Here is a 24,499-nt window from a genome sequence, read left to right as displayed (position 1 = left end):
GGGGGAGGGGGGAGGGGGGAGGGGCCCAGGAGCGGTTCTCAGAAATGCTCTTCTCTCCCTGCCCCTCCTCTGGGTCTCTGTGCAGACCCTGGGCTGGGGGCAAGCCGGGGGCCGAGCCAAGCATTGCCCCCACCCCTCCCCTTCCCTCCGCCCCCCCCCCCCCCGCCCACGCCAAGCCCGGACCGGACACCAGTACTGCTCGAGAGCTCTGAGTTTCCGCCTCCCCCGAGGACCTGGGAGGAAAGCTGGAGGGAGCCGGTCCGGGCAAAGCCGGCCGGGGAGGGAGCAGGCGGCGTAGGGTCCGGGGCCGCGGAGTGGGGCGGGGCCCTCGGCGGGCGTGTCAGGTTTGGCCAATGAGAGTGCGGAGGCCGGGCGGGGGCGGGGGTCGGCCTCCGGGACGGGGGAGTTCCTCCCTGGAGGGTGGGTGTCCCCAGGTCCCCCCGAAAGGGCGGGTGCCCGAGCCCTGCCCCGGAAGGGCCAGGCCGGAGCTCACCCCAGGAGGGCTCGCCTCACCAGGACGGTGCCCACGCTGACCCCTGCGAAGGCAGGTACCCGAGCTCGCTCCAGCAGGGCGGCCCCTGACCCACACCCCGCGCGCGGTGTGGAGCCCCTGCCAGCCGGGTGCCCCTCACCCGCTGCTCTCAGCCTCTGGCCCGCTCCCCGCCGAGCTCCCCGCACCCCGGGTCCCCTCCTTGGTGTCACCCCATCCCCACCCCTGGCCCAGGTTCTGAAGGCCGCCCTTTGGCCCAACCGTACAGCCGGGTGTTCCTCTGGCAAAACTTTGTGGACGCCTCCGTGGAACCGCGGAATCTGGCGCCAGCCCATGGGGGTTGGGGGAGAAGACAGGGCCCCGCTGCCGGAGGTGAGGCGGAGCTGCCTGCCTGGGGTCCTGCAAGGCTGAGCTGTCGCCCAACCCCACCCCCAGGCCACTCCAGAAGCCCCTCTGGTTCTGGCTGGAGGAGCTGGGCAAAGTAGGCCACACGCTGAAAGCCGCTCCGTACTGGCGGGGGGAGGGTGCACCGTGGGCCTGAAGACCCCCCAACCCCGCAGCACAGAGACCCAGCCAGCCCCTTACCCACAGGAGTCACCTACCTGAGCTGCAGTCGGCAACCACTCTGGGCCTGTTTCCCTCTAAAAATGGGGCACTGAGACCAGCCCATGCTGGAGGGGAGGGTCCCTGTCTCCGGTTCCATGGTGGCCGTGTGCCCAGACACACAGAGTTGTCTGTCGTGGAGGGGGAGAGCCACTTGTGGTCTTCTCCAAGAGCCACACTGGCCCTAGGTCACACGGCGAGGGGCTGGAGATGCCCCGCCCGGCATCCCCGTCCTCTCCCACGGGCCCTCTCAGGGCCACCTGCCTCCCGCCCCATGACTCAGCACCTCTGCCCAGCACAGCAGGACTTTTGCCCCCTGCCTGCTCCTCCAGACTCCTGTTCGGATCCCTACGGGGTCTCCCAGCAACGCCTGCCCAGGATGCGGGAAGTCAGGGCCTCCAGGGGCCAGGGCCAGTCCCCCAGCGGGATTGGCACTCTGGGCCTGTCCTGGGCCATGCTGCTCACGTACGTGCTGGCAGCCCTGGAGCTCACCTGCCTCTTCATGCAGTTCTCCATCATGCCAGTGAGTACCCCTCCACAGGCAGCATGGCCACCGGCCTGCCCTCGCCGTCCCTCTCACCTTCCATCTCCGCCCTGGTGGGGGCCGGGGCTCGGGCCTCGTGCTGCCCAGGCTCCTCTGGCTGGGGACCCCTTGCCATGCTGGAGCTAAGTTACGGCACCTGGGAACTATGCCTCTGGACACCCCCCTTTCAGCATGTCCTGGGCTCTGGCTGCACCACCAGCTGTCCTCACGACAGCCCCCCTCCCCACGGCTGCCCTAGCGCTGTTCCGCCCGCCCCACCCGGGGGCATTGGCCCTACTGATCCGCCACCCCGACACCTGCTCAGCTCACTTCCCAGTCCCACTCAGGCCTCTGCTCAGGCCTCCTCCGAGGCGGGGCCCTCCCTCCAACACCTGCCAGGTACCCGGGCTCACTTGCCCTCCCGTCCTGGCTGGTGCGTCCTCATGCAGCTTGCCCACGGCCCGCATCGTACTTCACGGCGTTAGACGATTTCTGTCTCTCCAACCGGGATGTGAGGGCAGGCCTGATCCAGCTCATCCTGTGCCGCCTCCCTGGCTCTGGAACTCCGCCTGGCCGTAGCTGCCCCTTGGCTTAAGGGGCCATTGTGGCTTGCTGGGCCCGGGCGCGCATCCTCCTCCTCCGTGCACTCTTGTTCATTCCTCCAACACCGCCCTGTGGGGTCTCACCCTCCTGGGGCAAGAGCACCCCGGGGACCTGGGAGACCCAGAGCCCCAGAGATCCTTATCTGTCTGGTCCCGGTGGGGCCATGGCACTAGCCACTGGCCACTCAGCAGGAGACTCTGAGGAGCAGCCTGGACCTGGGGGTCTGGGTGGGAGGGGGTATTGCCTTTGTCACAGTTCCGGCCTCGGCAGGGCTCCCTGGCCAGACAGTGAGCCCAACTCCCCCGCTTCCCAAGCCCAGCTCACTTCCACCGAATGGCTCGGTCTGAGCCCTTTCTCCTGTCCTTGGCAGCCAGGTGGCCAGGGCAGGTGCCTTGCTGTCATCATAACGTGGCTGACGACCACCCCTCCCTCGGAGAGTTGGTGCTGCGGCGATGAGAGAGCAGTTGAAATCCTTAGCACGCGGGGCACAGAGCGGCTGCTGGTGCCACCTCCCCTCCCGCTGGCTCTCCCAAGGGAGGCATGTGTTTGTCCAGCAAACGCTCGCAGGTACTCTGAGCACCTGGTCTCAGAGCTCAGAATGCCGCAGAGCGCAACGTGCGCCCCTGCCGCTGGCGGTCCTGAGCATTGGTGACACCCACCGGCAGCAAACGACGCAGAGTTGGACTGTGCTGCAGGAAGGGCGCTGGGGCTGCCGAGGAATGTGGCAGGTTTGGGGTCAGCAGGGCCTCCCTGAGAAGGCGGCCCTGAGCGAAGCCTTAAAAGAGACACAGGAGTGAGCTAGCCAGTGCAAAGGCCTTGGGGCAGTAGTGGGACAAGTGCTGGAGAGGGGAGGAGGAGCCGAGCCCAGGAGTTGCTGATAGATGGGAAACAGGCGTGCGAGAAACAGGGGGCTCAGGGGTGACGCTGCGGATTTGGACCTGAACGCTTGGAAGGGTGGAAGCATCAACAGTGGAGCAGACGAGCTGGTCCTGGAGGGAGACCGGGAGTCAGTTCTGGACGTGCTGAGCTTCAGGTGCTTTTAGAGAGCACGTGCAGAGCCAGAGTAAAATGGGATTTGCCCTCGCCCATTTGAGGTGTACCCCAAAGAGGGGAAGGAGGGGCCAGCAACTGCCTTCACCGAGTACCGAGTCCCTGGGGCCTGGACCCAAAGCCCCTGTTGGGCTCCCCGCTACAAGATAAGCAGCCGCTTACCCCAGGGCCGCTGAGTACCAGGGCCACGGGTCCCCCCAGGTGCACTGCAGAGCGGTCAGAGCCAGACCCTCAATTCCCTCCCACCCTGCTCAGGGCTACCCCTCCTACGCCCTGCCCATGGAGGACCCCAGATGGCAGATGCTGGGGTCCTTCCAGGCCCTTCCCATGGACCCCACCTATGTTTCAGTACCTGTCCCGGAGGCTGGGCATGGACTCTGTTGCCTTCGGCTACCAGCAGACCATCTTTGGCGTGCTTCAGCTGTTGGGCGGGCCCGTGTTTGGCAGGTACCATGGGGCAGGGAAGTTTGGGGGCCCTCATCCCATGATGATCCAGGCCCGCCCTTTGGAGGTCATGGCCTGGGTTATGCCAGGGTCCCAAACCTCACACTGGGCCCCACTAGAGAGATGGCAGCCGCTGCTTCACGGATGGCCAGCCCGAGGCACAGAGCGGCTTTAGTCCCTTTAAGACTGCATTAAGCCCCTGCTCCCAGGGTATCCCCACCCCTAACTTCCACGAATTCTGGTTTGTGGCCAGACCCAGAGAGAGGATTTAATTGGTGAGACCCTCGTGGCTATAAATGCCCCGCCCCACTGAGCCGGGGGGGTCCCACCAGCAACTTTTCTGGAAAAGAATATTCTGGGGACTGGAAGCCCCCAGATCCCCACTAGTCTCAGCGGGGGCGCTGGGCTCAGGGACGTGACAGCAGACATCCTCCCGCAAAGCCTGCCGTGGGCAGATCAGCGTGGCAGGAGCCAGATTTTTAGAGTTACTCCACAGAAAAGAGGGGTCTCCAGACCCGGTAACCTCGGACAGAGCAGAGGCCCCGGCGTGGGGGTGGGGGGGGCGGTTTCCCAGGCTTGAGCCTGGGGAAGCGCTTTCTGTAAAACAAGCACATGCCCTTGGTCCATTTGCATCCCACAAGTTATTCACATAGGCGTGGGAATGACCGTGTGGGTCAGACCCCCACCCCCCGAGGTCACTGAAAACTGCCCCACTGGAAGGGTGGAGAAACAGGCCCTGAGAGGAGGGAGACCAGCAGCCCAGCAGGGCCCCGGGCGCCGCCGTCCACCCTTGCAGCACCGGGCCTCCCTGATCAGCCCCGTGGGAGCACTGCGGCCCGGTTCCCCGGGAGTCCCAAGGGGTTGGTGTGGGGCAGAGGGGCGGGAAGCCTGCCTCACACCTGTGAGGGTCACAGGTGTGGGGCCCCCAGGTTCGCAGACCAGCGCGGGGCGCGGGCAGCGTTCACGCTCTCCTTCCTGGCGTCCTCAGCGCTCTACCTGCTTCTGGCGGCCGCCTGCAACCCGGCCCTGCCCGGCGTGGCCTTACTCTTTGCCTCGCGCCTGCCCGGCGCCCTCATGCACACGCTGCCAGGTAGGGCCAGGTAGGGCGCCTTCCGGCCTGTGGAGGACTATGGGTGGGGGGCGGGAACGGGTCGGAATAGCCGGGGCCAAGGGTGGGACCGGAGGGAGGCGGGGGAGCTTGGTGTGGGCGTGGCCTGAGCCAGGGGTTGGGGCGGAGACCACTCCCAGGGTGCCGGTCTAGTCTGGAGCACAGGACCGGGATGGAGGGGTGATGCGGGGGCGTAGCCCGCGGAGGTGAGGAATGATGGGGTGTGGCCTGTGCCGCGACCAGGGTGGGGAGCACGCGGCCTGGGGGCAGGTCGGGGTCCCGCGGGTGATGTGGGGGGTGGCTGGGGGAGGGGCAGGTCAGAGGAGTGGAGTGGTGTGAGGGCGTGGCCTGTGGGTCGGGTCTGCGTTGCGGGGATGGCGAGGCGTGGCCTGGGTCCGTAGGCCACAAGACGGTCGGCGAGGGGGCCGCGCTTGTCAGCCCCCCGTCCCACCCCCTAGCCGCCCAGATGGTCATCACGGACCTGTCTGCGCCTGAGGAGCGGCCCGCGGCCCTGGGCCGGTTGGGTCTGTGCTTCGGCGTTGGCATCATCTTCGGCTCCCTGCTCGGCGGGACCCTGAGCAGCACGTGCGGGTGAGTGTCCGGGGCGGGGACCCGGTCGTCGGGGGGGGGAGGGGGGGCGGGCCGACGAGGCGGGGCGTGGGTACGAGTCAGGACGGCCAAGGCTGGGTCGGTTCCGCGCCGCGCTCCGGCCCTCAGCCCAGCCCCGCCACTTCTCCGGGCCTTGGTTTCCCCATCTGCACGCTGAGAGGGTGGGGTCCATGGGAGGGTGACCTGCAGGAACCTACAGCTGGGGGCGGCCATCCGGGGCGTGGCCTTGCGGTGGGCGGGGTCCGCGGGGACGCGGCCGGCAGGGGGCAGTGCGGCCAGCAAACGAGGGAGTGGCCAGCAGGGGGCAGTGCGGCCGGCAGACGTGGGCGTGGCCAGCAGCGGCGTTGCGGCCGGAAGACGTGGGCGGGGCGGCCGGCTGGGGGCGCCCTCGCCGCACGCTGCGGCCCCACCAGGCCCGTGCGTTCGGGCTGCTCATTCCTGGGTCAGGACGGCCAAGGCTGGGTCGGTTCCGCGCCGCGCTCCGGCCCTCAGCCCAGCCCCGCCACTTCTCCGGGCCTTGGTTTCCCCATCTGCACGCTGAGAGGGTGGGGTCCATGGGAGGGTGACCTGCAGGAACCTACAGCTGGGGGCGGCCATCCGGGGCGTGGCCTTGCGGTGGGCGGGGTCCGCGGGGACGCGGCCGGCAGGGGGCAGTGCGGCCAGCAAACGAGGGAGTGGCCAGCAGGGGGCAGTGCGGCCGGCAGACGTGGGCGTGGCCAGCAGCGGCGTTGCGGCCGGAAGACGTGGGCGGGGCGGCCGGCTGGGGGCGCCCTCGCCGCACGCTGCGGCCCCACCAGGCCCGTGCGTTCGGGCTGCTCATTCCTGGGAGGTCCCACGCTGAACCTAAAGGAACCAGACGGCAGGCCTTGGGGGCGGGGTGATGGTGCCGTCACCTCCCCGCGATGGGGATGCTGTGTGCAGCCAGACCCCTCGCCTCTGGAAGGAGCGAGGGTGGCTTGCGGGGGGGTAGAAAGCTAGTGTGTGTGAACTAAAGGTCTCTATTGCCGTCACCCCCCCCCGCCCCCCCCCGCAGTTTTGCGCACCCAGGGGTCCGGGGGCTAAACTCAGCTCCTGCCCAGCGTCCTGAGAGCCCGTGGGCTCTCACATGTGGTCTGCAGAGTGGACCCCATTCCAGCGGCTGACCCTGCAGTGGGGCTGCACAGAGCCGTCTGTTCCGGCGGCCCTAGGCGTGCATGCCCAGGACGTCCTCAGCCACGCCCTGCCTGGCCAGGGAGACCTCGCTTCTGCTGCTGTCCCTCCCCCGTACCTCTCCCAGGCGCTCCAACACCCACTCAAAACCAGCTTCCTACACAGGGATGGACTTTGCACCTTACCTTCATTCAGGCCCAAGACCTTGGTTTTGCTCTGGGGGGGCAGGTGCCCGGCCCAGCTGTGGGTGGAGGCCCTGTGCCAGCTGGTGACCCGCCCATCCTGCCTGGGCCTGGATGAGCTGCCCTGCGCCTCCATTCAGGCGAGGGGCCCTCCTGGTGTCTGAACCACACACGCCTGCACTCAGCATGAGGCCAGCACCTGGCCCTGCCATCTTGAATGACCCTATGCCGGGGCCCCTGGGGGCCTTAGTTTCCCCAGGTTCCCTGAGTGCCCCCAGACCCAGACCCAGACTTGGGAGCCAGGTGATGGCTGAACCCCAGGGATTGGGGGACAGGAGGGCACAGTGGCCTTGTCAAGGCAGCTCCCTCTCTCAAGGGAGGTCTGTTCAAGGCCTCCGCCCCCCACCCCCTCCCCATCATCTTCCTCAGAGCTGGGTTGGGGGTGGCCGGCTCTGCTGAGTGCTGTGAGCAGGAGGCTGGGGCGCCGAGGGCAGGACTGCTTCATTCGTTTCCCCATCGACGTTTATTGAACACCTATTAAGTGCTCCTGGGATTCCAGGTCCTGGGATACGGTGGTGAACGGGACAGGCGAGTCCTCAGATGAAATGAACATGATGTGTATTCCTATAACATCAGGCTGGAGGACATCTGGGGGGGAGGCAAAGAGATAGCAAGTGCAAAGGCCCTGAGATTGGGGAAGCGAGAAGACCCGTGTGGCTGGAGTGGAGGAGTAGGGGTGGGCAGTGGGTCAGGCCATGGAGCCCTGGGAGGGAGGAGCCGGGGCAGGGGATGAGCTGGCTGCCGCGTCGAGGATGTGGAGGCTATAGGGCCACCTCAGGGAGACCAGAGGGGTGGCTACTGAATCAGTCCAGGTGGGAGAGGACGGCAGGTGGACAAGGCCGTGGCCAGACTCCGGGGCTGGCCCTGGGGGAGCTGAGGGCCTCGCTGAGATCCGAGCTGCCAGGGCGCCAGCGGGAGCTGGGTCGCCGTCAGGATGAGTCTGGTGCTCAGCAGACACTTGAAGGAACCCCAGAGTGGGTGGCTGGGTGGGGGAGTCTGAGCTGGAGGACGGTGGGGCTGTGTCCTCGAGTCGGTGGCTTCTTAGCCCTGGGAACTGCTTAAGATGGAGGCTGGCACCCGGCACTTCATGTTAGAAGCCGGGGATCAGGAAAAGGTACCAGGAGGACCAGAAGGGAGGGTGATCCAGGGAGACATCCAGGCGTGTGGGTCAAGGATGGGACCCTGTGCCCGTGACGGATTCCGCCTGAACCAGGGCCGCCTCTCTCCATGTGCAATGAGGGCGGAAGCCTGATTTGGTAGATGGACCAGGGTCCAGAGAAAGAGGGCCTCTGTGTCCCCAGGGAGGGAAGAAAGACGGTCAGGGGCTGCAGAGTAAGGAGGGGCACCGGGGGCGTGAGGAGGGTGCTGGGAAGGGAGGGACAGGGCGGGGAGGAGCCCTGCTAGCTTCCCCTCACGCCGGGACTCTCAGTGCCCAGACTTGGAGTTCACCTCCCAGCGCAGCCACCTGCTACTGTGGCCCATGGGCAAGCTTCCTCACCTTGCCAGCAGCCCTCCCGCCCCCCGCAACGCACAGAGGCCTCCTCTGGCCAGCCCCACCCCACGCTCCCTCCTGCCCTTTTCTCCAGCCCAGCTGCTGACCCCGAAGGCACACTCACCTCCCCCTCCCTCCCAGTAGCCTCCACATCCACCCCCGGCCCTGCCCTCACCTTCCTGAGCGTCCCACTAGCTTCCCTTCTTTCATCCCAAGATCTAAGACGCTGTATACGTTTCCTTTGACAGGTGGGGAAACCGAGGCCCCGAGAGGGTAAGACTCCCCCGTGGAGCCTCCAGTGCCCATCCAAGGCCCAGGGAAGGTGGGCTCCGGGCCCCTGACGCCCCATGGCAAGGGCAGATGCCCCATCTCCCTTGTCCAGCCTCTCTGCCGGCCCGCAGCCTGCTCTGCCTCTTGGCAAGGCCCAGGCGAGATGTAAAGGCCACATTCCCGCCCCCGCGCCCTTCTTCGATCAAAACTGAGGCACGGTGTGAGGTCTCCCTGGCCGTTCCTCCCTGCCCACCTCCACCCCGATCCCCTAAAGGCCCCTAAAGTCCCCAGCCGTGCCCCACCCCCTGCTGGGAAGCACGTGGAAGGAGGAAGTGGCCTTGGCAGCCACTGCCGTGGGCTGGGTAGTGGTATAACTGGTTTGGGCCCAGTCTGGAGCTCCGGGCTGGGAGGCCTAGCTCCCATGGAGGAGCCAGACCTGGGCCCTGAGTCATTTACAAGTGAGGGGGCAGCTCTGTGACTCATGTCCCCGAGCCTGGCACCTCACATCCCGGGGAGGCCGTTTGCCTCTGGGGTGGGCGGCACCGGCCTGCTAAGCCCACCAGAGCTGGGTCCCGGGTCGGGGGTGCTCAGGGATTTGAGAAGCGGGGGGGCACCTGTCGGACGCCGCTGATGGTGGGATCAGGCAGAGCCCAGACATGATGGCTGGACTTAGTGGGGTGGGGGGGGGCCTTTTCAGGACCCCCTGCTCCTCTGAGCGCTGAGGGGCTGCTGCACACAGGCCACAGGTACAGCTGGGCCCGCAGTCCAGCCCCCAAAGGCTCTGTCCCCCCGGAGGTGGCCCACCAGGGTGGCCGCTCCTTTAGGTCCAGCCACAGACCCTAGAGGTCAGGAAAACCGGGGCCTCGGTGTCACCGGCCAGCCCTCCTGGTCACTAACTGGCCGGCGTGTGGCCCCACTCTGACCCCAGCCCTGTGCCGCACCCAGCGGGCCCTGGTGACTCGGCTGGTGTGACCCAGCTGCTTATCTGGAGGCCTGGGGGGAGCCAGTCCACCCGAGAACCGTATCCCGGCCCTTGGTCCGGGCGAGGGAATGGGAAACCCTTATCCTGCTGACGGAAGGTTTCCACCCCAGTGACACGGCAGCATCCCTGGAGTTAATGAGTAGACATCTAGGGCTGCCCTGAGCGGCTCTGGGACAGGGGTGACTCACGGGTCACCCAGGCCGCCTATCCCACTTGGCGCTCGAGATGGCTCACCGAGGGTGCGCGGGGCCAGCTAGGCCTGCTGTCTCCCCTCCCCACCCCGGGGCCCACACCGCCCCTGCAGACAGAACCTGGGTGTTTCAGGCACTAGGAGGTCCATGGACAGGCCACAAATGGCTGAGAGTAGTGGCGCTAGGAACCTCAGCCTAGACCTGTCAGCCGGACAGTGTTCCCGGCAGAGGGGAAGCCCATGCAAAGGCCCTGGGGCAGGAAGGAGGTTGGGGCTTGCTTGGAGGCCTGTGTGGGCAGACGCTCAGGAGACACAGAGGGCTGCAGAGGGTTAGGCCGGACACAGCATTAGGGCCTTTTTCTGGGACTCGGAGACCAGAGCGGGGCTGACGTCCCACAAGACGGGGTGGACCCACAAGACGTCCATTTTCAGACACCGTTCTAGCCACAGGGCCATGGACTGTGGATCAGGAGAGTCAGGGGGACGTCTCCCCCCCAGGCTCAGGCTGGATGCTTGGTGCCTCCCAGGAGCCCCGCACGGCCAGGCTTCCCATGAAGCCAGCTGACCCCAGCCTGCCCTTCAGGTTGGACAGGACAGGGGTACGCAGCCCGGGAGGCCCTGAGTCCCACCTGCGGCCAGGCCGGGGGACCTTGGCCGAGCGCCATCCCCTCTGGGAGCCCCGGAGCAGGCGGGGTGGGAGGGCAGCTCCAGCTTCAGGAGGAGTTGTCCCCACCATGCCGGGCGGGAGACGGACGGTGTCAGGCTCAGAGTCTGCACCGGGTGGGCAGGTGGCCAGGCCCGCCACCCTGCTGATAATGTCACGTCGGCAACTTCCGGGCCCTCGAGATAAGGATGAAAGTGGCATCTGTGGCCGCTGCTGTTTGACCAGCGCCGGTGGCAGCCGTGGTCAGTTCCAGAGGCCTCCCTCGGCGGGACTCGGGGTGGGCTGCCTCCAGGACAGCCTTGGCGTGGGACAGGGGGTCCCGGGAGGGTGGCCCCTGTGAGTCTAGCCCTCATTTGCATCTGAGGAAAGGAGGTCACCCAGCAGGGTAGCTACAGAGAAGGGACAGAGAATTCGGGTGCCCTGAGTCTGGCTCAGGCCCCTTTCAGGGTATCCACGGGTCCATCCGTCCAGTCTCCCGTCCATGCATTCAACCAAAAATAAAACGGGGTGGGTGGACAAAGACACGCTAACAGTGCCTGCCTCGTGGTCAGTGCCCAGTTTGTAGAAACAGTCCATTGAGCCAGTGGACAGGTGGCCCAGAGCCCCATCCTGCGCGATTGGCGTCCCAGAGGTCCCCAGGGCCAGAGGCAGACTCTGGGGGTGGGCTGCCTGAAGGCCCCCGGGGAGGGGCTCCCGAGCTGTGTCTCGGACGACAGAGCAGCAGTGGGTAGGGGGACGAGGCTGGAGGGCCTCGTCCTGATAATATCAGGACGATAATGTCCCCCACCGAGAAGGCCCCCGTGTGCGACCCGGGGCTGCCACGCTTTCCTCCCGTCTGTCCACTTTCCTTTCTGGCATTTTGTCTGGGGGAGTCGGAGGGCACTCTGTGTGGGGAAGGACACCCAAGCCTCCCCTGGGGCAGCTGTGGGCCCCGACGCCCTCCCGGGGCCCCCCAGGGTCCCCGTGTCCCCTTCGGTTCACTGGCCGCCACACAGGGACAGGAGAGATCTCTGGAGAAGGGGCCTGGCTCCCTGCCACCCACTGCTCACTTGTCACCAGCCTCCCAAAATAGCCATCTAAGTGGCCGCCTCTGCTCTCACGCACTTCCGGGGCATCTGGCAAAGAAAGCTGGTTTTGTCCCTGCCCAGGGAGGCCCGGAGCAGTGACGTGAGGGCCTCTGAGGCCACAGTCCTGAAGAAAGGGCCCCTCTCTCTGACGGTGGCCTGCGGGGCCCGTACCCGGCCTCATCCCTCCCCTGGGTCCGAGCAGAGGCCTTACTCTGGGGTCCAGTGCCCTCTGACCCTTCCCACCTGGCAGCCAATGGACTCGCCCACTTGTCCGGAACCCCTGCCGCCAGAAAGCCCAAATGTCCAGCATCCTGGGCAGTTGGTATCTATCGGCTTGGGGGCCAGAGATGGGCCCGTGTGGGAGGGGAGAGGTCGGTGGCACATGCAGACCGGACAGTGCCGGCTGCAGCACTGACCAACTGTGTGAGCCCGGGCAGGTCCCAGCCCCAGAAACAAGGGGCTGCCGAGGCCCATTCTCTGGTGCTGGAGTCCCCACCGGCTTCCCTGCCTGGGGTTCCCACAGGAGCCATGCACGTGTCTGTGTGGAGGTGCGCGCCCCCCCCCCGCGCACCTGTGGTGGAGTGGCGGCGGGGGAGTCCTCTCTTTGAACTCCGAGGAAGGTCACGGGCGGCTCGTGGCCGCCTCGTGTGAAAGTGCGGAGGGCGTCTCCCAGGACGCTGACAAGGTCTGGGGCAGGACTTTTGTCGTCCGTTTAGTCCACGCTCTGATGCCCACTGGGGTCTCGGCACAGGGTCCCACCCAGGCCCACCCGCCCTCGGGAATGGATACTGGCCCTGGAGTAGAGCAAGCCCTTCTCAGAGGACAGGGCGCCCACTGGGAAGAGGGGCAGGGCCTCACAGAGAGGGCCTTTGCAGGATGTATAGGAGTTTTCTGTGCTTCAGAGGGGCAGGGTGTTCGGCTGTGCACAGGCCTGGCGGTCGAAGCAGCCTGGCTCAGTATGAATTTTCTGTTTCACTCCTTGTCTTCCTCCAGCCCTCAGGAGGAAGCGGTGACAGTCAGAGGGGCCAGGCCCCAGTGCCTTTGTCCCCAGGTGACAAGGGCTGCCTGGAGCTGGAGGCCGAGGTCTGCCCGTGCGGTCCAGAGAGGTCGAGGGCTGAGTTTCCATGCAGTGACTCACGGAGGGGAAATGCTCCCTCAGAAGTGACAGCTGAGGGGAGTGCCTGAGTCACGGCCCTTGGTGCCGCTGTGGGCCGGCGGGAAGGCACCCTGAGGGCTGTGTCCTAGGTTTATTGGGGGGCCAAACGCCCCCCCGACCCCATGGGCCCAGCCTGCCCCGCCCCCTCCAGGAGGTGGTGGTGGGGTGCTCCCGAGGCCCCCGAAGTGCAGGCCTGTCCTCCCCCAGGAGCGGAAGGAGGCGTGACAATCCCCAGGATGCAGATGGGGCTGCAGGGGGTCCCACAGTCTTCCATGGGGGTGGGTGGAGCTGAGATTCAAGCCCAAGCCCCTGCGCACCGGGCACGTCAGCCCCCGTCTCTCCGGCCCCTCTTGGCGCCCTGGCCCCAGTGCCACCTGGCGTTTTGCTCACCGTGAGCCAGGACCCTGCCTCACCTGAGTCACCGAGGGCGATGGTCACTTTCTCAGCCGCCCTCCTGCACCCCAGGCGGCCCCTCCAGTCCCACCAGAGGCCGGAGGACTGAGCGTTCTGGGGACGGGGCCCTTTCCCCCGGGAGCCTCAGTGTCCTGCTCTACAGGGCGGGGAGGACCCTTGGCGCTGCCAGGGCTGCCTGGGGAGCATCCTCCCTGCTGGTTCCAATTCCGCGGAGCACAGCCCCAGGCCTCTAACACCCCTGCCCAAGCCGGAAGCAGTGGGTGCACACCGCACAGCAGCCCGGTCCTTCGGGGGCCTTTCTCACCCGTCAGCAGCCTGGGAGCCAAACGCCCCCTGGAGGATCGCCACCCGCCCAGGCCCCTGCCCAGCCCTTCTGGGGCTCACATTCCGGCTCCCGCTCTGCCACCACATCCTGGGAGGCCGCCAGGACCCGTGTGCTGTACCCATAGCCTGAGGGTCGGGAGGGCAAGAGCTTCCTGTTTCTTCATCCATCACCTCATTAACGTGCCCTGAGCGTCCCGTGGCCTGGCCTCCAGATCGAAGCCTGCGAGGACATGAGTGGTGGGGTTTGAGCTGTTCTCAGCTGTCAGAGCCTGAGTGTGACTGAGGGGCGGGTGGGGGAGATGCCGCAGGTGACACCTGTGCCCTGGGGCCTGAGCCCTGTGTCACCACAACTGTCGCTCCCAGGATTCAGTGTCCGGTCATCGTGGCTCTTGTGGTCAGCCTCCTGGGAGCCGTCCTCAGCTTCACCTGCATCCCCACCAGCACCAAAGGGGCCAGCGCCCGTGCCCAGGCTGCCCTGCCAGGTGAGCTGCACCAGAGACACCCCAGCAGATACCCCCAAAGTAGGCCCCACCAGGTACATCCCGCTGGGTCTACCCTACCCGACACACCTCACCGGTTACACCCCACCAGGTATGCCGCTTCTGGATGCTTGGCCAGTGTGAAGGGTGAGCCCTCCCCTCCCACCAGCCAGCACCCTGGACCTCGGGCTAGGCCTCCCCCGGCCCGGCCCACCCTTTAGGGAGGGTTTGCCAGGACCACGATGTGCCAAAGCATCCCTGGTGGCTTCTCATCTGCGGGGGCAGAGGGGTGTGCTCCAGGCAATGGGCCTGGGGCATTCGGGGCCACTCAAGCCCTCTTTTCTTCCTTGGGCCCCTCCAGCATGCTGGGCATCTCCCAGCTTCGGACACCACTGGAGCTGAGCCTGGGAAGGACCGGGAAGGACCAGGAGGGACCTGGGATGGGGCGGGCATGGCGAGCCAGGATCCTGAGGCCCAGAGCAGTCGGTCCCTGCGCTGTATGGGGGGACGTGAGGATGCCGGCTTCAGGAGCACAGCTCCCGGGGCGGGGTGCCGAGGCGGGGGGCAGAGCACAGTCAGGTCAGGGCTTGGGGGCTCAACGTGCCTCCCGGGCCCCACGAGGAGAGGTCAGGGCTCCAGAGGGGGGTCCCCTCCAGGGCGTCCCAGCCCAGCCACTTTGGCCTGGCACAGAGTGGGACCCCATGCCTCTTGGCCCGGCGACCGAGAACTCTGGAGAGACCCACCTGGGACAGGAGGCCCCTGAGCCATGGCTGTGATGGAACAGCCCAGAAAGAGTCAAGAGGGAGGGCCTGGGTGGGGGCCTGGCCTGCAAAGGGACAGAGGAAAAGGGCCGAGGCACAGGAGAACCTGGGAGAGGCAGGCAGGGGGGCACCGCCGCACCCAGCTGGGAGCCTGTGACGCGGCACCCAGCGTCCTCCGGATCAGGGTAAGGTGGCCGCTCCTGGCCGACGGCTGCCTCACCAGCCTCGTCGTGCCGTCGCCCGGGCCCAGGGCCAGGCAGGCAGCAGCTGCCCCGGTCGTTCATCACTGTGTGACGAGCCCCGAGAGCCTCCATCACTTGGAGCCCAGGTCCAGGCCAGGCTGCCCCCGGAATCCGGAGGTCCGCAGGGTCAGCAGGGCCTGAGGCCCAGCCCTGAGTGTCATGAGCTGCCCGGGGCTCACGGGGGGGCTGGTGGGAGGCACCCTGAGGAGGAGCTCACATCCCCGGTGGGTGTGGGACGCCGGGCAGCAGGAGCGCTTCCTCCACACCCAGTGGGCCCTGGGGCGCGGGCTGTCCGGTGCTACCGTGGCCTCTCCGGGTGCCTCAGGGAAACCCAGGGCCGGCGTGTTTGACCTGAAGGCCATCACCTGCCTGCTGCTGCAGCCCGGCGTCCTGCCGGTGTTTCTGGTCAAGGTCATCTGCGGCTTCCCCTCAGGTGAGTCCCGGGCTGCCCGGCCAGCGTCCAGAGGCCGGTGCGGCTGAGAATTCGGGGCCGCGGAGACGGAGGTCTGCAGCCCGCGCGTCACCCCTTCGCTCTGCCTTGTGTCCCACGCTCCGAGACTCCACTGGGCCCTATCCAGTCACATCTGTCCCGGAGAGGGTGACAGCCCACTGGTTCATGCAGACGTGGCTGCACAGGCCAGAAGGAGGAAGAAGTGAGGGTCTCCATCCTTCCCACCTGCCCCCCAGGGCCCTGCTCGGGCGCCAGTTACCCCTGCTCTACAGAAGCTCTCGCTCCCGGGCCTGTGGCTTCCAGGGCCTCTCAGGACAGTCCGGGAGGTGGGAAAGACGGCGCGTCTGCAGGTGGACACACACATTCTCGGTGGAACTGAGGGCATCCCTGACCGCAGTCCTGTCCAGTAGCGACCGCTCAGAGCCCCCATCTGGGGTCCTCCAACCAGGGGAGCAGTGCAGAGGACAAGTCCGCGAGGCACGCTTGACAGGCGCTCAGGTGCTCCCACACTGGCGCTAAAGGGTTAATCCCTCGGCCCCGGAAGCTCTCTGTCCAGGCAAACTGGGCAGGCCCCCTCCCAGCTCCACCTGTGACAGGATGGCTCAGTGGGGCACAGTGGCGGGAGCCCAGGTCACCGACGTCAGTGCTGGGGCCAAATCCTCCTACATCATCAGCCCGGGGTCCCCCATCTCCCAGCCTCCACCCCCAGGCGGCCTTGGGCTCTGGCCACCCTGTGCGTGGGGCAGCTTCTGGCACCTTCCTCTTCACGGCCCACAGCAGCCGCATGGGGCGGACCTGTCAGGGGCGACCTCGGAGAAGGTTCACGTTGGTCTCCCCTGAGCCGGTCACCGCGGCCAAGCCCCTGGCACCGTGAGGGTCACCTGCCGGGGGGAGCAGGCGTGGGCGCACCTGCGCAGCCCTGACCCCTCACCCCTGACCCCCCACCTCGCCCAGGGCTCTTCATGGTCATGTTCTCCCTCATCTCCATGGACTTCTTTGAGCTGGAGGCCGCCCAGGCCGGCTACCTCATGTCCTTCTTCGGGGTCCTCCAGATGGTGAGTGGGTGCCGGGCGCACAGGGTGGGCGGGGGTCGGCACCCCACGCCCTGTGGGCTCCCTGCCCTCCCAGGGTCCTCTGGGCAGTCGGCCTGTGTTGGGGTCCCGGGCCCTCACAGACCACCGGCACTCGGTTTCCCCGCAGCGCAGGTGCCGTCCTGCACGCCCGCCTTTTGGGTGTTCTGTCCACACCTTAGCCTCTGGCTTGTCCTCCTCTCCCTGCTCGCGGCTCCCTCGCCTGGTCTGTCTGCCCACCCATCTGCCCGGAGGTCCCGTCTGAGAGGGGAGAGGGGAGACTCATCCCCAGTGGAGGCTGGCGAGCCCTTGGCCCCCCACCGGGAAACACGGCGGAGGCCCGTGGTCCGCCGAGTGTCCATCTGGGCGCCGGCGGTGGACAGGTCGGGAAGGGGGGCAGACCCCAGTGGTGGGGCGCATTGCAGGGAGAATGGCCGGGCTCTGCGTCCTGCCCGCCTGCCCGCCGGTCGTGTGACCAAGGCGGGGACAGGTGGCGTGGGGACGTGCAGCCGCCACCCGGGACATCTGCCGGACAGCCGGAGCGCGGGAGGGGCTGTTCTGGGATCCGCCTGGGCGGGAGAGAGAGCTCACGCTCTCCGGAAGCGAGTGGCATTCCCAGCACCTCCAGGCCATCTGCTGCCCGGTGCCTCTGGGCCCAGGACTGGTCTAGACTCTGGTTCGAAAATAGCCACTCCTGGGAGGGGCTGGCCCCCACCCCACCGTGGGCCAAGAGGGCCTAGCTGGGTGGGCTGGGAAGGGCCAGCCTGGTGGGGGAAAAGAGATAAACAGAAAACAACAACAACAACAACAATAATACTCTAAATTGGGGGCCACTGGAGCTTTCTTCTAAACGGCTGCTCCCGGGACTTCCCTGGCGGTCCAGTGGTTAGGACTCGGCCCTTCCACTGCAGGGGGCACGGGTTCCATCCCTGGTCAGGGAACTAAGATCCCGCAAGCCGTGCATGGCGGCCAAAAAGAAATAAATAACAATCTTAAAAATAAAAAATAAATTTTAAAATAAAATAAACGGCTGCTCCTGCCTGCCTGGGACCAGAGCACCAGGCTGAGCTTGTCCTGGGCTCCCCGGGACCAGGAGAGCAAGCCTACAGCCTGGCTGAAGCCGGCAGAGCCCTCGAGGCCCTCGGGGACAGACCCTGGTAGCCTCTGGCCTGCCCGAGACAGGCCTGGGCTCCAGCACCTGTGAGGATGGTGGTGGACAGGGTTGGAGAGCAGTGGTGGGATTCGGGAAGGTGCCTGAGGGGGCGCTGGGGACCCCAACACAGGCCGACCGGGTGGAGGAGCCTTGGGGGGGCAGGGAGCCCACAGAGCGGTGTGGGGTGCCAGGCCCCAGACCCTAAGTCCAGCGGAGGGAAGGTGGAGGCAGCTGAGGGCCTGAGATGCGTCTGCAGGGGGGTCCCAGGCCACCTTCGTCGGGTGCCTCCCTCCCCCCACCGGCCAGGGTAGAGCTGGTCACCGAGGGTCCGGGGAGGCGGCCCCGCCGCTGGGTGAACCGTGCCTCCCACCTGGTCCCCCACAGCTGCTGTTGCACCTGCTGCTTCCCTTGCAGACCCTTTCCTGCCCCACCTGAGGTGTGGTTGCCACCTGATCCCAAGGGCGAACCCCCCCACCAGCATCCCCTTCCAGCCCCCTGGGTACAGGGATCATGGGGGTTGGGGTCTCAGGGGGTGGCAGCCCGGATGGTCCTAACATGAGGGGATGGTGGTCACCCTTCCCCCGGGGGGCTGGCAGCCCTCTGTCCCTCTAGGACCCTCCTGCGAGGGCCCCCCACTCGGCCTTCATCTGTGCCCCGGGCATAGCGCCTCTGCAGTGATAGGGAGCTTCCGTCGTACGGGGGTGGGGGCGAGATGGAGGCAAGCCCCCAACCACCGGCGCATCTGGTGTGTCAGGGGCGACAAAACCTCAAAGGAGAATCAGGGCCCTTGGAGAGGCAGAAATGCTGCTTCAGATGGGGTTAGGGTTAGGGTTGGGGTTAGGGTTAGGGCTGGTTAGGGTTAGGGGCTCTCCACTGGTCCACAGAGAGGCTTGGAGGGAGAGAACTTCAGACAGGGAGGGGCTGCAGGTGCAAAGGCCCTGGGGTGGCTGGGCCGGCCTGAGGGGAGAGGACTGCCCTCTGAAGACATGCGTGGGGGGTGGTCTGCAAGGCCAAGAAGGACCCAGATTTACTCAGATTTACTCGGAGTGGGTGGGACCGTTTGGAGGCTGAATGTGGTCTTACCAGCCCCCTGCTGGGGAACTGGGTGCTTGTGGCTGATGTGACCTCCGGGGAGGCGGAGGTGGCTCGGGCCAGGGCGGCAGGGAGCAGGACAGGTGAGCAGACAGGGTCTCCAGATGGGAGGGTTGGGAGAAAGTGAAATTTCTGGTGTGTTTGGTAGCTCTAGTTTCATGTAATAACCCGTAAGGCACAAAAGTTTAGGCTTTGTTTAAGTTAATGGGAAAATGGAAAGACGACCCCAGTACATTATGGTCCTGGTCTCCGGCTCTGTATGAAAAGCTGAGGCAGATTGAAATCTCTCTCCTCGTTTGGTGGTTTCCTCTCCGGTGTAGGGCACTAAAAGACACTTGCCAAGTAGATCTTCCCTTTAAACAAACAAAAACTAAGATAAGCAAGTGTGAAAGTAGGATTTTTTTTTGTTCTTAAAGAAGGACATCTTTGGTTCTGGTTGGAGACAGTTTCGTTTGGCCAGGCAGGCAGCTCGGGAGAGTGGTCCGTCCTGTTCCGCAGGGGTGGGCCCGCCCGTCACAGGGCCCAGCCCCAGGGGAAGCTGCTTCAAACCCACTGCGCCCCGGGCACTTCCTGTCTGCCTGGCGGAGGTGGCAGGGGACCAGATAGGGAGCCTCACCCCGGCCTGGGGACGGCCTAGGGCTGGGTTTGCCCTCTGAGTGACATCCCAAGCGTCGAGGGTGTCCCTGCTCTGGGCCCTTCCTCCCACCCCCACGAGGGCAGGAAGGGGAGCCTTACCCTTAACCTGGCTCCTGGCTGGCTGACCCTGGGGCCGGGGGAGGGGGGTGCGGCCAGGAGGACAGAGCTGGGAGTGGAGGGCGGAGGGGGGTTATGGGGGGGACTGGCTGCCCCCTGCTTACCTGCCCAGGAGCAGGACAGGACAAGTCCACCGCCCTGCGCTCCACCCCAGCCCCACTCCTGGCCAGCTCTGGGGCCTCGGGCAAGTGACGTCCACCCTCTGGGCCTCGGTTTACACAGTTGTAACTGGAGCGGTAGCCTCCTGAGATGTGGAGGACACAGGGCTCCTGGCCCAGTCCCTGGCCCCAGCTGACAGTAGCTGGTGCGCCCGCCTGCTGGGACCAGGCCTCCATAGGGCCGGCTGGGAGGGCGACCCCACATGGGCACCAGGGCTCTGGGCTCGGGTCCCAATCCAGCCCCCCCTCCTCTGTGCCCTGGTCTCCCCATCTGTGAATGGGGCAGGTCCCACCTCCCAGACGAGACAGCCAGAGAGGGGGCTGGGCTGAGGACGAGTGATTGGCCAGGACGGGGCACATGGGGGCCAGGCGACACGGTAGGGGGCTTCCCAGGGCCCCCAGGGCTGGAGTCGGGACCACACCGGGAGCATTTTCCCATCAAAGAAGCTTTTTGCACCGTAAGCCGTGGCCTCCCCCACCCCCATCAGGAGTTCACCGGCCCTTTGATTAAAATATATTTATCACGCCCGAAACTGCAGAGATTAGTTTTGAACGTGGAACTCGGACCTCTGAGTGGCTGACTGTGCACGTGTGTGTGCGCGCAGGTGCGTGTACGTGTGCGTAGGCGTGTGCGTGCATGCGTGTGCGTGCATGCGGGTGCGTGGGTGCACGCGTGTGCGTGCGTGTGTGCGAAGCGCCCAGGCTGCTGGCCTCGTCTCCCCTGGGACTTTGAGGCCATCGTGGTACCACAGGCCCAGCCCTGTGCCCTGCGCCTGGCGCCTGCTGTGGCTGGTGGCAGCGGCCCCAGGGGCTGCAGGTGGTGGGGGCGGCCCCGCAGCTGGCCGCAGCCCAGACGCCCTCCCCAGGCCCGGCCGCGCCCACCTCCACCCTCTCGCCCTCGCCTAGGTCATCCAGGGCCTGGTCATCGGGTGGCTGAGCAGCCGCTTCTCTGAGGGAGCCCTGCTCCGGGCCAGCGTGCTGGTCTTCAGCGTGGTGGGACTGGCCATGGTGAGAGCTCCCGCCTCTGGCTGCCCCGCAAAGAGCAGGGTCCCAGGCCCGCTCCCCTGACCCTCTGCCGGTGCCCAGTTTGCACTTGAGCCCCTGGGCCCCCGGCCCCCTCTACCCCGACCCAGGGCCACCTCAGTGGGACCTCAGGGGTGGGCAGTCCACCCTGGTCCCGCGCGGCCCTGCAAGGCCCCGTGACCGTGGCCCCTGCTCCGCCCCTCGGCAGGCGCTGATGGCCAACGTCTTCCACTTCTGCCTCCTCATGCCCGGCCTGGTCTTCAGCCTGTGTGCCCTCAACGTGGTCACCGACAGCATGCTGACCAAGGCCGTCTCGGCCTCAGACACGGGTGAGTGCGGCATCCCGGGCCGGGTGACGGGCAGGCCCTGGGGAGACCCCGGCCCTCCTTTCTGGGAAGCTTGCTGAGCAGTTTCAGGCAAAGCAGCTGCCCTGATGTGGGACCTGCCTGGACTCAGTGGGCATCGAGTAGGGTGGGCGGCTGGGGGTGTGAGTGGGCAGGGTGGGGATGGTGGGCTGCAAAGGGCTCAGGAGAGAATCCTGCCCACCTCCCAGCCCAGCCAGGCCCAGCCAACCCTGCACCAGGCGCTGCTGATCAGCCCAGGGCCAGGCCTGGGGGAGGGGAGGGGGGCTTCCTGGAGGTGGCGTCTGGCTTGGCTCTGAAGCATGGGCAGAGATTGGCTAGAGGCCAGAGGGGGTGGCTAGCATGGGGAGCGCCTCCTGTTCCCTCCCTGCGCATGGGATGTGCAGGTGCCTCCTGAGTGAACGAGTGAGTGCTGCCCCTGGGCCACCCAGTGGGACCCAGGCGCCCCCACTCTGCACCTGGCCTTCCTTCTTGAGGCCAAGGAGTCTCCCATCCAGACTGGGGGTCCCTGGGCCCGATGCTGCCCAGGCTGCTGCCCCCATGCTGCCCCGGGCATGGTGCAGGTCAAGGTCAAGGGCTCCTGTGGGCCGGTTGAGGTCAAAGACCTCCCTCCCTGGCAGCAGGGCCAGAAAGCTCAGGGCCCTGGCTGACCCTCCGTCCATCTACCTGCCTATCTGGGAAGGTCAGACTGAGGTCTAGAGGCCCTGATGAAAATGGGGAGGCTGCTGGGCAAGGCCTCTTCTCAGGCCCACCAGACCTGCGGCTCTGTGGTCCTGGGAGGCTAGACTGGTCCTGGAGGGCTTCCTGGAGGCTGTGGGCTGGCAGGTGTGAGAGGCCAGGAGGAGACAGGAGGGGAACAAGTCCTGGAGAGATGAGGGCAGGGCCTGAGAGGGAGGAGGGAGGAGCAGATCCAGGCCACCAGGGCCCCATGTGCCAGAGGCACCATCCCTCAGCTTGGAAGGAGCCAGGAGCCGGTTCCCAGCACCAGCCTGGGAACCGGAAACCACAGAGGGGGCGGTAATTGCTCCCTGGTGTCTGCAGGGCATGTGGGCGTCGGGAGAGGCTGCTCTGAAATTCCCCGAACGCTGGCCCTGAGCCTGGGCGGGGCCTTGCCAGGCCACGCCCAGCTGACCCAAGGGCAGGGCTTTCCGGCCCCCAGAGCAGAGGGCTGTGAAGCCCCTGGAGCCTGGGGCCCTCGGGGCAGATGGCAGCGTTGACAGAAACCGCTCGCTTGGTGGCCTGCATAGGGCACAGCTGACAAGAGGGGTGTGGAGGTAGGGGCGTCAGGTAAGAGGGGTGCGGGCAGCCAGGCGAGCCCGGGAAGTGGGTGCAGAGAAGCAGGTGCGGGCCCTTCGAGCGCCCCGAAGCCCCTCCCCCGCCCTGGGGGGAGTTCCCTGCAGTCCACGTGAGAGCGGGAGCCGTGCGGGTGACGGGTGTGTGGTGGCCCACCCCGTACCCCAGCCCAGCCCTCACCGCGGTGCTTCGGGAGGCCCCTGGCTGGGATGCCACCTCCCAGGCAGGCCTGGGGGGGCGGGGCGGGGCCTGGCCCACGACCTGGGGCCCTGTTCCCAGGCGCCTCCTGCGCTTGGGAACTTTCTGGAGCAGGGCAGAGGCTCAGCTCCCCCTCCGAGAGGGCCCAGTGCTCGCCCTGCGTGGCTGGGGGTTCTGCAGGGAGGGAGCGGAGGGGTGGAGGGCGGCGGGGGAGGCAGGGAGGCTGTAGCTGTGTCAAGGCCATGGGCGGCTGGGGCAGTGATGCTGAGAGACCGGCCCGGGCCGACTCGACCCTCCCCTCCCCCCCGTAGGAACCATGCTGGGCCTCTGCGCCTCTGTGCAGCCGCTGACCCGAACTCTGGGGCCCACCCTGGGAGGCCTCCTGTACCACAGCTTCGGAGTCCCCGTTTTCGGCCACGTGCAGTTCGCCGTCAACTTCCTTGTCCTCTTGGTCCTCTGGAGGCAGCCTATGCCCCCAAAGATGGACAAAGCCTGGTGACCGTGGCCCCCAGGCACGGACTGGCAATAAACTCCCTTAGGACCTCTTCCAGCCTGATTTCTATCAGTTGGGCAGGGGGCCTGGGGACGAGGGTAGGATGGAGCCTTGGATGCTGGAGGGCTTCCTGGAGGAGAGGGCCTGCGGCTGTGCCCCAGGGCTCCAGGGAGAGCAGAATCACCCAAGTTCATCCCAGTGTGAGGTGGGTCCTGCCCCCAGAGTCCGCCACCAAGGCCAGTGAGGAGTACCCCCTGCTGCCACCCATTCAGCTCTGCCCACGACGTCCCCAGAGACAGGGAGCTCTGTGCTCACCCCTTCACACCCCCTGCCCCACACCAACCCCCGCCCGGCCTGGGGCCGAGCACGCGCTGCCCGCACACCCTCCTTGGCCCTTGAAATTGCTTCCACTCGTGAACAGAAAGAGGACATGGTTGTTTGAAAAGATCAGGACTTTTGAGGCTTGGGAAGAGATCTAGGAAAAGAACCCTCATTTCATGTTGGGGAGCCCAGTGGGGAGGACCAGGCATCCAGGCTTGAGAACTGGGGAGCTGTGCCTCCCCCTCCCCCCTCCTCCCAGCTCAGGTTCTACAGAGAAGGGGGTACCAGACACAGGGAGGCCAGCAGGCTGCCGTGGCCCATGACCGGTATGGAAAGGACAACCTTGTCAGGTGTCTACAGACGCCCTTGAGACCAGGAAGGCTGCCCCTCCCCCACAGGCTGCCTTTAAAAGAAGCTGTTAAACTCAGAAACCCCAACCTCAGAATTTCATGTCCCAGCTGGAGGGGCCTCAGAGAGCCAAGGTCCGCCCACCCTCCAGGCCCAAGTGCCCAAGCCAGACCCCGCCTCCACTTGAGCCCCGCCAGGAACTGGGGTCTCACCCTCTGACTTTGGTCATTCGCCCAGAGGGTCTGGCAGAGGGGTCTCCAGGGTAGGGCAGCATGGGGGCGCACCCTGGGGTTGGTCTCTTCTACTCTCTGAAGGAGCCCCCTCCCCATTTGCACAGGGGCTTCACAGTGCTGTTCAGGAGAAGATTCATGGCAGGAATGGTTTCTTCTCTGGACCCAGCACCCAGGCTCCTGCGGGCCTCCCAGCAAAGGGACAGCCCCTCCCCAATCTGACCCCTGCCACCCGGTTAGGAGGCCTGTAATGGTACCCCCCCATCAAGGGTAAGTGACTGACATTAGGGCCCAGTTTTGGTCCTTCACTCCCCTCACCTCTGCCCCCCACACCTGGCTCCCTGCAGCCACAAAGGTGGGATGCAGGTCCCTGGCTAGGCCAGGATCCGCGTCCTTTCCCTTTCTTCCATCCTAGGCTTCTTCATCACCCACAGCCCTTCCGGGGGGAGGGGCACACCTCCCCTCGGAGCCCGGGGCTTTGGGGGCAACCCTGGACGCACAGGATCCCAGCGGGCAGGAAGGGCAGAAGCTGCCCGCTTGTCAGAACCTCACGCCTCCCCATCCTGATGTCACATCCTGGGCCACTCGGCGGCCTCAGCCTCCTGCCACGCCGGCAGAAATGGCGCAGGCCTGTCTCCCGTTGGCCCAGAAGCACTGCCCACCTTGCTGGCCCCACACGTCAGGCACTGGCC

General features: G+C 66.3%; 2 protein-coding genes across 3 annotated transcripts in view; one reads left to right on the top strand and one right to left on the bottom strand.

Moving 5' to 3' along the window:
- The first annotated feature begins 1,305 nt into the window (after positions 1-1,305).
- On the top strand, positions 1,306-22,989 carry SLC22A18 (solute carrier family 22 member 18). The gene is made up of 10 exons (XM_007125839.4): positions 1,306-1,616; positions 3,619-3,716; positions 4,643-4,803; positions 5,280-5,412; positions 13,744-13,862; positions 15,188-15,295; positions 16,268-16,368; positions 20,446-20,547; positions 20,771-20,891; positions 22,727-22,989. Exons 1-10 carry the CDS (start codon positions 1,368-1,370, stop codon positions 22,912-22,914), a joined length of 1,380 nt encoding a protein of 459 aa, XP_007125901.2. The 5' UTR covers positions 1,306-1,367; the 3' UTR covers positions 22,915-22,989.
- The window catches only part of NAP1L4 (nucleosome assembly protein 1 like 4), a 93,929-nt gene continuing 88,239 nt past the window's right edge, over positions 18,810-24,499 (bottom strand). For both annotated transcript variants that reach the window (XM_028479628.2, XM_028479629.2), the window contains exon 15: positions 18,810-18,981. In XM_028479628.2, coding sequence (XP_028335429.1) covers positions 18,814-18,981 — 168 coding nt within the window. In that variant the 3' untranslated portion in view covers positions 18,810-18,813. The remainder of the gene's footprint in view (positions 18,982-24,499) is intronic.

The sequence above is a fragment of the Physeter macrocephalus genome, chromosome 18 (assembly GCF_002837175.3).
Source record: "Physeter macrocephalus isolate SW-GA chromosome 18, ASM283717v5, whole genome shotgun sequence".
Taxonomy (NCBI): domain Eukaryota; kingdom Metazoa; phylum Chordata; class Mammalia; order Artiodactyla; family Physeteridae; genus Physeter; species Physeter macrocephalus.
Note: the sequence above shows the minus strand (reverse complement) of the source record. Positions and strands in the feature narration are given on the sequence as shown.